At 40.5% G+C, this 12,992-nt stretch overlaps 1 protein-coding gene across 4 annotated transcripts in view; it reads right to left on the reverse strand.

Moving 5' to 3' along the window:
• CPED1 (cadherin like and PC-esterase domain containing 1) overlaps nucleotides 1-9,886 on the reverse strand; it is a 141,399-nt gene extending 131,513 nt beyond the window's left edge. The window contains exons 1-2 of one of the 4 annotated variants that reach the window (XR_005258830.1): nucleotides 9,720-9,882; nucleotides 8,770-9,244 (exon numbers count right to left, since the gene is read on the reverse strand). Coding sequence is in view for 2 of the 4 variants with exons in the window: in XM_038153053.1 (XP_038008981.1) it covers nucleotides 8,770-9,021 (252 nt within the window). In the remaining 2 variants the exon portion in view is untranslated. Of the gene's footprint in view, nucleotides 1-1,487; nucleotides 1,564-8,769; nucleotides 9,245-9,719 lie in introns of those variants that run through there. The other 3 variants (XM_038153053.1, XM_038153052.1, XM_038153054.1) reach the window with 3 other exon arrangements.
• Nucleotides 9,887-12,992: the final 3,106 nt, after the last annotated feature.

Genomic DNA, 12,992 nt, shown 5'->3' on the forward strand with positions numbered 1-12,992 from the left:
TTCAGGCAGTGGCAGTGACCTGGGTCATTTCCACAAAACACAAAGGAAATGGCCCGGAGCGGCTCCACGGGGCCCACGCAGCCTCCGGCTCCCAACGGGCGCCGTCCCCGGGCCGGGTGATCGGAGGGCTTGCGAGAGCCCTCACACACAGAGCACAGCACCGGCTTCTCCGGGGGCTTGTCTTGGGACGCTCACTCCGGAGACACGCAAAAGCCGCCGAGGCAGCTGCAGTGCGAAGCCTGCTGCCGCAGTGCTGGAAGGGAGCGAGCCGGGACACGCACCCACCTGTGCCCCAGCCCCCTGCCCCTGCCCGGGCGCTGCGCACCGGCACTGGGTACGCTGGGGCACTGGGTACGGGACACTGGGTACTGGGTACAGCGCTGGTTGGCAGCGCGGCAGTGGGTACTGGGCACAGGCAGTGGATACAGACACTGGGCACTGGCACTGGGCACAGGCACTGGGTACAGGCATTGGGTACCGGCACTGCGTACAGGCACTTCTACCCACCAGCCTCCCAAAGAGCCGCAACAGCATCTCTGGGACATAGAGGCAATTCAGCAGCCTAAATTTAACAGCTTGACCTGATGTCTAATCTGGTACTATTTAATAATATGAAGTATCTCCACACCTTTTAGGGTACTTGCTTGAGATCCATGCTTAGTGCTGCCAAATTTATTTTCTCTGCCCTGTCCTTTCATAGCTATTTGCAGTCCAGGTTATACATGCAACGTGTCCTCTCTGTTTGCCAAGCCAGTGCAGTGTAGGGTGGGTTGTCAGCTACACAGATATTTTTTTTAAATCTGGCCAACTGCATGCTTGTAGCAAGTGATTCCATACTTTTTTCCAAAGCTTTATACAAGATGCCTTGCACCATTGGACATGCTGATCTAGTTACTACTAGATGTTTTTCAGAATTTCCAATATTATACCAATAACAGTCATGTTTATATATTTAAAGAGTCTGCTGGTTTTCATAAAATGTTTCTCAATCATAAAAATGAGGTCTGGGCAGAGAATACAAGAGAAGCAGCGTACAATAGATGAAAATAAGCTGTTCACATATTTCCACGTTTTATGGTTCTGATTTTTTTGGCATTCCTATGATTTTAATGTACAACAGACTCAGACACACACACAAAAAAAAAAAAGGATCCATAACATTAAAAAAAATTGAGAATAATTTGTAAATGGCCAAATGTTCCCATGTCCCAACAATTTTTTTAGCTCTTCCTCAGTTTGAAGACTCAAGACTATTTGTTAGGAGGTCAGTTTATTACAGATTCAATGTATCTTACATGAAAGGGATTGGTAAGAACATCTGCAGCCCATGTCATACCTAGAAAATGGTGTGTCTCCACAGAAATTAATGAGGCTTTACAGCAAGGCTGAGATTTCCCATGTGATTTTGGATGAGAACAATGTCAGCTTTGACATGATATATGTGCTCTTACAGCTTACAAAATATTGCACTTAGCTGAGTCACTGACCTCGTTTTAGGGCAATTGGCTGTTACACAGATGATCCACAGCCTTTTAACAACTGGTCCAAACAAACCAGAATGTGCTGTAAAGTAAATAAAAATGCATAAAAATGAATTTTGTAATTTTGTTTTCATTTTACAGAATAACATCAAAAACACAAAAGAAAACAAATTGAGCTCCATTAAAATTTATTAAAGATTTTTTTTAAATTGTATTAAATGTATACTCCTTTGATGTCTTAACAAACAAGATAAAAGGCCCCGTTTATATAATATAAAAGCTGAAGAATTATGTAACCATTCTTTTGGAACTGAAAATAGACATCCATTTTCAGAGTTGCAATTCTTAGTTCAGTCTGTCTGCAACTTCCAGGGAGCTGTGATGTTCTCTAATAAAAAGAAAATGTTTTGACATTTGCCTTGAAACTGGTATATCCAATTCTAGGTTATGAATGTATAAAGATATAATTGATTCTACTAGTCTCTGAGGCTTTCCTCTATTGTACAGAATTTCTGGGTTGTTCCAAAAATCTAGAATTTGGTCAGTAGCTGAATCTTATGATGTATGATTACTGTTTTTGTTTTGTCCAAGAAGAAAATAGTGAAGATATTTCAAGTTGAAGAGAGCAAAACAGTTCCTTGGCAGCTCTTTCAAATTCCAAGAATATTACATAATTCCATAAATATTGATGCATTGTCTATGCCTGGAAAAGAAGCAAATATACAGTTTGAACTGTTGCCATAGAATTTCACTGACCATCACTTCAACTGCAGAAACAAAATTCTCCATCCTAACATAATGGCCCTACTCATGTCAGCCTAAGCTTCTCTCAGGAAAGAACTCAAAAACTGAATCATCTTTTCAGCTACCCAGTTTTGGTGTCATTAGTCCCACATTAGCTTGTGTTGATTACAAGCAGCCACTTTTCATACTGAGCTAGCCAAGACTGTCAGAGACTTGGTCCAGTAGCTTCAAATAACTTGACTGCAGCTTACTTTGACCCCACTTCTTCCTGCAGGTACTGAGCAGCTGCAAAAGAGATGTATGAGCCGCTGTGCAAACCAAAAGGCCTTTGCACGAAAGCAGAGTGCAACAAAAATATCACAAAGGAAAACTGGCCTTATAAAAACAAGGCCAGCACTATTAGCAGTATTCACAGGGCAGTGAGCAGCCTAAATTCCCACTTAGCTAGCAAAGGAAGTCAGCATCTACTTTTGCTACTAAATACCACCTAGCAGAATAACATTACCAAAAATACATGAATAGGACTCCCAGCAAATACTGCACTATTATTGAACAGCATCAATAAGAAGAGTGATAATAAAAACTTAGCATGTGGTTCTAATGCCCCAAGCCACTCATTTATGGGACTGTGCAGATGTTTATTAGCTCCAAATGTGACTTTTAAATTCCTTTTTTGTGTTTGCAAAGGAGTTAATAGAAATAGTAAGTTGTTCATACAACCATTATATTTAAAAGTATGCATAGCTGCTGTATCAAGAAGTAAGAGGGAAGTTAATTTCCTGTTTCACTTTTTGGAGAATATTTAAATGTGTTTGCATTATGTTCCATTGAATTTCCTAATCAAAAGGACTGGGTTTGAATTTCCTAATCAGAAATGGCTGGAATGTAATTCTGCTTTGAATTGTTTGTTGGATAAATACAGAACAAGCAGTTAGATTATTGGCATGACTTTGATGGCTGTTTTCTGATGATATTATAAATCCAAGAGCAACACTGGAGTTATTTGCACAGTCATCACCGACACTCTGAGCAGTAAGTACAGAGCTATTTTATCAAAATGCTTTTTGCTTTATGCCTGCATGTAGTACGTGGTACCAACGGCCCTGTCTTGAGAGCAGACAATGAGCCAATCCTACCACTTACCAAAACACCTCATTTTGAAGGAAGTTTCAGTGAAGTATAGAAGTGAGATTCTGCCTCCATTTTCTCATGTGTCCTTCTCAAAGTTCCCTTCCTGCAAAGCCTCCACCCTGCTCTGTTTTTCCTGACTGCTACCACAATAGCCTTGCCCTTTATCACCAGAATATCTGTAGCTATCTGCTCAGTAAAAATAGTTGTTTCCTTTGTGCCATTTCATTTTACATTACGAAAGGAGAAAACAAATGCCCTGCTTTCATAGGGGCAATGTGAATGTGGTATCATTCCAAGGAAATCAGTCACTGATATTGATAGCTTTCTAGTTGCAACAGGTTTCATACTAGCAAAGTTCTCTGTTCTTTTGTGAAAAGTTCTCATTCCCCTACTCATTCTATAAATAGCTTTTAAGTTAAATTTATTTTAAAATGTATCAAACCTTAAAAATGGATCAAACCTTATTGTGCATAATGCAATCTTTTCTATGCAGAGCTCTCACCACACTCCATTCTGCATAATAGCAAAAATCATCTCTTCTCATTCTATCATCCAGCTTCAATTCTCCTTTTTCAGGTATTTACATTTCAAAAGTTCTCATTAGCTTTGTCTTCTTTTCTTTCCACTTGCATTCTCATCTGCCTTTCTCTTCCCTTGCACAAATTCAACCATCTCTGTACACAATCTCTTTTGTACTTTCTGAGGTTACTATTACTTTGCAGCTGTAGTTCCCTACCCTCCCACATCTGCTTCATTTCCCCATGCCTTCTTCTGTAACAGACTCTGCTCCTTTCGCCTTTGTTGCCTGCTTATTCTGTCTGAAGCAGGCATATTCCATTAAAAAAAAAATCAGTAGAAAAGGAGATGTGTCTTTAGAGGATGAAATTCACTAGAATTGTTTTTAAGTCTGCATTCCTTCATGATGAATTTTGCTTTAGACACAGTCTGATTTCCATTGACTGTGAAGTCAAGCTTTCTTTCTCTGATATAGTGGAGCACTCAAGTAAAGAGAGGATAATTCCATTCTGGATGTCCAGTGTTCTAATGTTCTAGTAACATTTTCTCAGCTTTTCAGTAATTTCACGGTCAATTTTCAAATGTAGATGCCTGGCCCAGTAACCTATGCAAGATGTTCAACTGGATCTTCCTGTAGACATTGGTTGAGACCAAGCCATGATGTTTCCCTTTTTCCCCCCTTCTTTTTCTACATAGTTTCTTTCAGATATGGCCACATCAGGCTATCATTATCTTGAATCTTTCATACTGTCCACTCCTGGGAAATGATATCCTATCCTGTTTGTTCAGAATAAAGCCATAAAAAGCCTTTTCTTATCCTTGCTGTTTGCTCACTTCAATATAGTCCCTGTTTGAGATACGTCTTTTACACAAAACACCAGTACCAGTTTCAGGGCCTTGAAAGGAAGACAGCTTTTTTTTGACACACCTGTGGTTTTTAACTTATTTGGATGCCAGCCTAACCCACTCATCAAATTCTCATATAATCAGCTGTGTGTCTTCTCTGTTTTCTTGTTCTCAGCTGGCCGAAATGGCCAGAGGATGTGAAGCAAAAGTCTGGTGAGTATCCATGAAATAATCTCCTTCAGAACCCAATTTAAAATGGGAATTTGTTTGTTTGTTTGTTTGTTTTTGTTTAAATACATTCACAATGGCTGGAAAGCTAGTGTGCCCAAAAAGGTGCCAATCACAGGAGTAATAACTATAAAAGGTGATTAATAATTTCTTCCTTCTTTTTCTCCATCTGTGGAAGAAATAAGGAAAAGAAAGATTCTTGCTTTCCAGGACCAAACAGAAATTCCCATTGCCAGTATGGTGAACCAGGCTCACAATTTGAGCCTGGATGTAAAGCTTAATGGCTTGGGAATTGGACATTTTAAGAAAAAAAGGAAAAGTGGTTTTGGGTCTTCTCTGACTGGGAAAGCAACAGAACACCAAGTATCTGCCTGCCTAAAAGCAGTACAGTCTAAATTCCTTCTACCCAGCAGAGGTACACCGTCTACCTGGGCAAAATTACTGGTGTGCAGAGACATCTAAGTTGCCTCTGGCTGAATTAATTCCGTGAGTGGAAGCACAGCTTAACCAGATAATTAACTCTTCTCAAAACTGGCCAAGAAGCAGAGTTAAATTACTTAAGATAAGCGTAACAGTATTAGAGCTGGCTGGCTGGTACCAAAAGTATTTCTGGCACAATACCGTGCCAGGAAAACCACACAGAGGGCTTGTATGGGCTTTTTTGTTGTTGTTGTTGTTGATACCTGTTCAAGTTTTGATTCTACAACACCAGCTCTTCTCCCTACTATATATATTCATCATTCCTGCCCTGCTAAACCTGCAGACAGCTTTCTGCTAGATGTGATATCACTCTCTACTGCCTTTAATGCTGGAGAATCAGAAATAAGCCTTCTATTTTTCATGCTTCAGATATTAACATTTAATTCTGTACTAGAAAATGTTGACCTCTGTTCCTGTGAATTTAAAGCTTCAGGACAAGATCTACAGCAGCTTTTAAGACTGTGTGATACCAGAGAGAGGAGTACTATGAGCTCTGCCTGGTTTTCCAGGCTATGAATGAATTCTGCATTTTTGCAATTTTAAAAAGACAGCTTGCACTATGTGCCCAACAGGAAGGGCTCCATCCCAGAGCATCCTGGGTGACACATTTACAGATGTAATTGACAATGTCTATCCCCATGCTTCTTCCACACTTGTCGGTAACTCTCCAAAATGAGGTGAAAGTTGATATCAGGAATACATTGGCAAAGCTAGACTTTTCCTAAAATCTCTTCCTTTGATTCCAACAAATGGCTCATAAAAGATGGCAGGGGGTTTTTTGTGTTTGTTTTTTGTTTGGTTTGGTTTTGTGGGGGCTTTTTGGGCACTTAGTTCTAGGCATACTCTGAATGAAGAAATTATTAGATAGATTTTGGAAGGGGATTTTTCACCTGTAATAACAATCAGAACCAAATTCTCACAACAGGCTCACAGTACTGGATGTTTTTCTGAAAGAAGCAAGAACAAAACCTGCACCTATGCAGAAGAGAATCTGCAGTGTGACATGCTATTGCTCAAAACCCCTAAACACTACGTGCTACCTAAAAAATACTATATCCAGCAGGGTCTTATTTTCCTTGAAATTTATTCATGAACTTTGATTTCATAAGACATGCTGCAGTGTTTGCTTTAAGTCACTGTTTAACTGTATAATATATTCTTTTAAATGCATTTAAATTTTCTTGCTGGACTATTTAGAGAATAAGAATACATGTATGACTAGTTAATTACAAATGTAAATAACTATATTTTAAAAGTATTTTTCCAGGTTCATACATGAAGATTTTAACCAGAGCTTTAATGAAAAGTTGTTCCTAAACTATCTCACATCAGTGGGCACGTGACTGTAAAATAAAACAGTGTAAAGTTTCAACAGTGACATCTGTCTTAGATGTTACTGAGTGCCCAATAAAATCAAGCCAGATAACAGTTCAGCTATTTGAATAAGCAGTGGATGAAAACACACAGTTCAAGAACACACTTTCAAAGCAAAGTGGTAGAGATTTCTGGCAAGGTTTGTCTTTTCTGTTCTCTGAGATTATTATTCAGCCCACACAACCAGCAGAGAAAGTTGGGAAACAGAGATCAACTTAGAGTAACATCCCAACATGTGCAAGACATTTTGTTCATCATGCTCTAGAGGAAAAATTCAAGACAAACAGGGAGCCAGCTATGGGTGGTCTTAAGGACTTGAAAAGGAATGTGTTAAGGTAGCACAGCCCTGTAAGGGTTAATATACACACATCTGTACCACAGGTCCAGCATGTGCATGTCATAGTCACATTCAACCACATATGCTGGAGAGGAGTAAGGCCAGCGTGTTGTAAAAACAAAAGCTTTCTTCACATTTCAATTGGCCAGCACACCAAGCTGGATGTCAATCTGCATTTTTTCTCAGGCAACTTGCAAAAGAAGACAGTATAGGTTTTTTCAGCCAAGCAGCATACTAGCAAAACTTTGCCATTATTTCACCAGTTCTTGCAGACATTAAGTAGCCCAAGGTATGAAATGTTCTTTGCCATTACAACAGCAATGAGTAAAAAGGAATGGACTGTTTCTATAGATGTAACACAATGCAACCCGCATGTCAGCTGTGCTTATTTCCCTTTAAGCTGTAATTATTTATGTCATATTGTATATCAGATCTGAATCTGGGTACCTAGTGTACTAAAAGGTCATTAAAATATAAAATTATGACAAATGCAGCATTGCTGTAAGAAGAAACACCCAGTATTTTAAGAGTTAAGGTTAAAGAGCTCATGCTACAATTATTCCCCATATCTGTTTTTGATTGTTGCAAAAGATGCACTTTACAGCTGCTCTCCTAAAATCAATATTGCTGATCTTTTAGCCTTTTAGACTATGAACTCTGTCTAATCAAAGAAGCAGCCTGGTACTTTTTTTTTTTTTTTTTTTAATTTGACCTGCTTTATGTGGTTGCTGTCCATAATTTGTGAGGTCACAATATTTTTACAATTCTGCTAAAGTTGTATAGAAAATGTTAGCATAATGATAATTTCACAGTGTGCTATCTGCTGCACTGGTAGCAGCTCCTCTACAGGACTGAAGGAAACCTGAAACATTTGTGCTAGTGCTGATCACAGATTCCAGAGTAAAAATAACTACCTCAGTCTGGAGACCATTTAACAAACTACATTTTCCAACAAAAATAACAGCGTCTCCATTTGTTAGGTTTTAACACCCATCCTAGGAACCCTATACAAAATAGACATGAAGTCAGGTAACCTGTGGACAAAGTAAAATTTGTGAGACAGAGATTCCAAAGTATACAGTGTAATTTGAAAATATTCTTTTATTTCTTAAATGCAGTTCTGCATTTGAGTTGCTGAATTTAAGTTTTATTTCTCAAATGCACTTAAATTCAGCTTCTCAGCAGAATCCCAGTAAAGTTCAGAGCCGACGAGCAGATAACTTTAATAGAGGGCAGCTGCAGTCCCTGTGCCAATTAACAGCCTCAGTCACTTCCATGAAACCCCACTGGCTCCTAATTTACGTGCCTGTACTGTAAAGCCTCTAAACCAATTCCCAAAGCCAAAATAAAGCATGGTCTGTGCAGCAAACTGAAATCTTCCTGGAGTCACAGAGCAATGCCATATTCCAGTTGAAGATTTCAGGATTCCTGTGTTAATAACAGCACGCTGAGGAGCTGGTAATGGGAATGTGCTTGTGCATATGCTGCTGTCATTAGATCACCCATTTGTTTGTATACAGATCCCAGACTTCCAAGCTTAGGCTAATTTTAGCTGGACTCAGATGATCCTGCCAGACTTGCTATCCCTCGCTTTGCTAATTATTGCTCAGCACTCTGCTCCAGCTGACTTACCTTTTTCACTGTCTCTGAATTGCTGCCAGGGAGGAAGCAGTGAATGGTGCTTGGGGAGACCTCCTTGTATCTTCCTCGCTGTGTTTTAGTCTGTTTGTTGGGTGCAATCCCATTAACAACTGCCGAAAGGATGCTGCTGGTCATGAGAGGAGTCAGGGTCTGGCAGAACAGACAGAGGGCCACCACTAAGGCCAGAAGGAAGGGACGAGGGCGACAAAGCCTGCGGCATCTGGGGACTTGCCCACACACCATGGCCTCTTTGCCAACCTCACTTTGCCCTTTGCCACATTGCAGATGCAGTCCAAGTAGCCACGTCGTGCTAGAGTAAAAAACGTCAGAGGCTCACTTTACCCAAAACTTGCATGAATTTTCCCATTTCTGCTGCTAAGTGTTTTCCTGGTGCCAGGCAAGAAGTCACAAGTTCCAGAGGAGCAGAGGTTTGGGGAACACCTTCCCATGGAGTTACTGGAACAACCTGTGAAAAAACAACAACTGAGCAGCAGCAAACAGCAGCACACCATGGGGCATCCTGCAAGGAGCTGTGGAGAGCTCTTCCACTCCCTGGTCTCAGGAAAACAAACCTGCCAGCAGACAGGTGAGGAGCAGAAATCTTCACCCCCTTTGCAAAAGGAACTACTTACTCAGCCAGACAATAGTATTCAAGAAAGCAAGAGGTTAAAGCTTAACATGTCCTGTCCACAGCTGAAAAAAATAAGAGAGTGTACCAACTTTGTGAACAATCGTTTGCTGTTTTTTCTCTCTTGCATTCTCAATTCCCACTTTGTTTTTACAGTTTCCTTCATTCCAGTCCTTTTAAATTTCCTTCTTCCTGTTAGAAGGCACAGCTTTCTCTCTAAAAGTGATAATTTATCTGAAAACCGACAGACTATGAAGATTTTAATTTGCATTTGTTTTGTCCAGATTGCAAGTTCAAAGTTAGGTTTACTTACTTGGTTCTTACCCTGTTTGAAGGTTTCCGTTCTCCTCTAATGGGCTGCTGATTAAAACCACTTGGAACAACCCTGGCTCATGATCCCAGCTCGTCTCACACACTCAGGAGGCAGGCACACGCACATAACACACACCATCTGAAGCCAGTTGGACCACAGACTTCATATAAATAAGGGCTGGACTGCTCAGAGGGTGGAGCTAAACTGGCTCTGCTCGGAGCAGGCACAGGAGTTGCGGACACAGCCTGAAGTCTGGATGGGGAACGAGAGGTGTCCTTGCTCACACTGCATGCCTCAAAGGCAGCATCACTGCAATTTTTAGAAAACTGCTGTTACAGTGATTAGCCTAATTGAAACAATATTAATACCTTTCAGGGAGAAGCACCTGCAGTATTTTAATCCAGATTAACAAAAAATGTTGTAAACTAAGCAGATTTACTTGGACATAAGCATCACTGACAAAGCAGTTGTCAGTAATTTTCCATAGTAGATATAATATCTCATAGCAGAATATAAATAAAACTTCTTGCTGATGTAAAAGAGGGAGAGAAAGGAGGGTGGACAAAAATACTCTGATGAAAGCACTTAGTATCTAAGCCAGAGAAGGTCTTAGTTACTACTTCCCCCTACTGACACAGGACAGGGATGAGACAGATGGGAACAGTTCACAAACTCTGTTATATTTATAGACCAGAACTTCTAATATAATCAAGTTGTTTTAGCTAAAAATATCTGTTTATAAGTAATCTATTTTATCCTCCATACTTAGTTAATGATTTTTGAAAAGACAGTTCTTCCTACACTGCCTCATATATAAGAAATGAATGTTGTTACAACAACTTTGAGCCAATCTACACAGTTTGGCAGCTGCAGCAGCACTACCAAATAAGAGGCCTATTAACAGCAAGGAAGGGTAGACTATATATTTTTTGAAGCACTGATTTTTATTCAGCTTTAAAATTCCTTTCCCCCCCACCAAACAAAACCTATCAGTTTGCAGACAAAGAAAAATGCCATCAAAGTGACTGAATACCTCATGCAGGACCTCAGTGGTCATACGCACTGCATTTTAGTTTATGTCTGGGATTGTAGTTGCCTAAATTAGATTCCTGGGTTATCCTAAGCAAGAAGACACTATTCCAAATTGCCTGCACACTGCTGTGATAGATGGTTATAAGCCCCAGAAGAGCTCTCGTCTTTGCTCTCTGGAGACATGCTGCTTGTACTCCCTCCTTCCCAGCATACCAGTTCACATCCTCAGCTGCTCCTCCCACCCTGTGCTGCAAAACCTCTAGCAAGCCAACAAATCTGGCTAAAGGACATCAGATTTGTATTGTATCAGGTATTACCTGCAGCTGTCTGTGGGGTAGGTCCCTTCCATCCAATGGAGAGGGATACTCAGGGAGCTGGTAACTCAAAGGAGGATTGCAGAGACACTGCTGTCAGCCTACCTGGGAGCCACAGTGACACCATCAACAGAAGAGGAGATTTGCTTTATTGTTATATGGTAGTGTCCTGCAGATTTTGGCATGCCCTGATTTCTGGGCCCACAACCACCAGCTGTGTGGGTGGCATTTGCATGGTTATCAACTTCTCTCAGATTCCTAGTGAGGGTATGTTAGAGCTTTATGGGCTGCTCCTAACACTTAATTAAAACCATTTTATAGAGATTTGGCGTAATGATTGCTTGTGGAGCTCATACCTTCTTGGACAATCCCACACTAGAATAAAGTAATCCACACTAGAATAAAGTAATCTTCTCTGTCCCCACCCCCTGCTCCCTCAGTTACCTTCAGCACAGCAAGTAATTGTGCTGTCCTTCCAGCCCAACATCATGTTCCCCTTTCAGGCATTGAAGTGGAGTCTTTATCCTTGCATTTTCCCCAGTGTGTCAGAGTCAATTTATCCTTTCTGCAGCCCCAAAACCATTCATGGGTCCCAAGACTTCAGGACAAGCGGCATCAGCAGAGAGCAAGTGGATCACTCTGCTTCCTGTATATTCCTGGGAATCAGCCTTCTATCCATCTGCTTTCTCTGGATGTTCTGAGGAGTGAGCTGGATTTTTCTCTATAATTTGTGTTTTCTTTTCATGACAATAGCATGTAATGCCCATTTTTTAGGATGTAAATACTTTCCTCAGTCACAGTTTGAGTGAAATGAACACGATTCCTGTTATCTTTTGAATCAGGATCCCATTACGTTTCTGGGCTTACATGTTTACTGATTTACCCGGCCCCATTCTGATACTTCAGGAATTAAGTCAGGAGTATTGCATATGGGGACTAGTTCCCCTGGCATTAACTAGTCATTTAGGAAAAGGATATAAGTGGATAAAGTGTCAAGCCTCCTGGGTCTCAAATTCACAAGAAAGATTCTTCAGTATATAATATTCAAATAACTGTTGGTGAGATCAGAACTATCCAGCTAAGTATTTATATTCATAGTTATATGTGTGTATTTCAGAATTTCTAGCAGAAAGGTATAAATCTCCTCTTTCTGAAATACAAAACAATCTTAGTATTGACTTCCTGTTTGAGATTCCCTGACCTGTTCCTTCCAGTGGCTGCTCCCATGGCATGGATTAAGGGCTCTCTAGGCTGTTTATCTCTTCCTATTTCTGCCTCTCACTCAGAACTTCTTGCCTGGCTGCTCCCTACAGCAGCCAACGACTGTCCTGCTCAGCATGAGGCAAGGTTGTGCCAAAAGCAGCAAGCCATGACTGTCAAAAGTGATCTCCAGTGCTTGCAGACAGAATCCCAGTTCCATCTGCATCATCTGGAATAGACAAAAAGTGTTTTAAAGCTACCCTGACACAGAAAAGGTGAGAGTTGCAAGACTTGCTAAAAATTCCCAGGGACTGGGATTTGAGAGGGCTTAGCCAAGGTGCCATGCAGGCATGTAATGTTCACTATTCATCATCTCACTGGGGTTTTAAGCAACTCGGCTCATACACACACAGCTTCCATTTTACATGAGTCTCCATGTTTGTTCAGTGGTGAAAGCTAGTGACCACTGAAAAATTATTTCCATCATCTAAACAGCAACCTGGAAACATAATTGCCAGGAGCAAGGAGAAAATATTAGGCACAGAAAGTTAACAGGAGTTTAAGGTCAGCTGAATACATATGTCTTATGCATGCTTAACTTCACTCAGAGATCTAACATAAACCATAAATTAAGTCTAGGTATAAGTGCTTGTAAGATGAAGTCTTGATATAAGAAAACCATTTAGCATCAATAATTTCACTATAGAGAGGCTGCCAAAAAGAAAAC

Source organism: Motacilla alba, chromosome 1A, assembly GCF_015832195.1.
Source record: "Motacilla alba alba isolate MOTALB_02 chromosome 1A, Motacilla_alba_V1.0_pri, whole genome shotgun sequence".
Taxonomy (NCBI): Eukaryota; Metazoa; Chordata; class Aves; order Passeriformes; family Motacillidae; genus Motacilla; species Motacilla alba.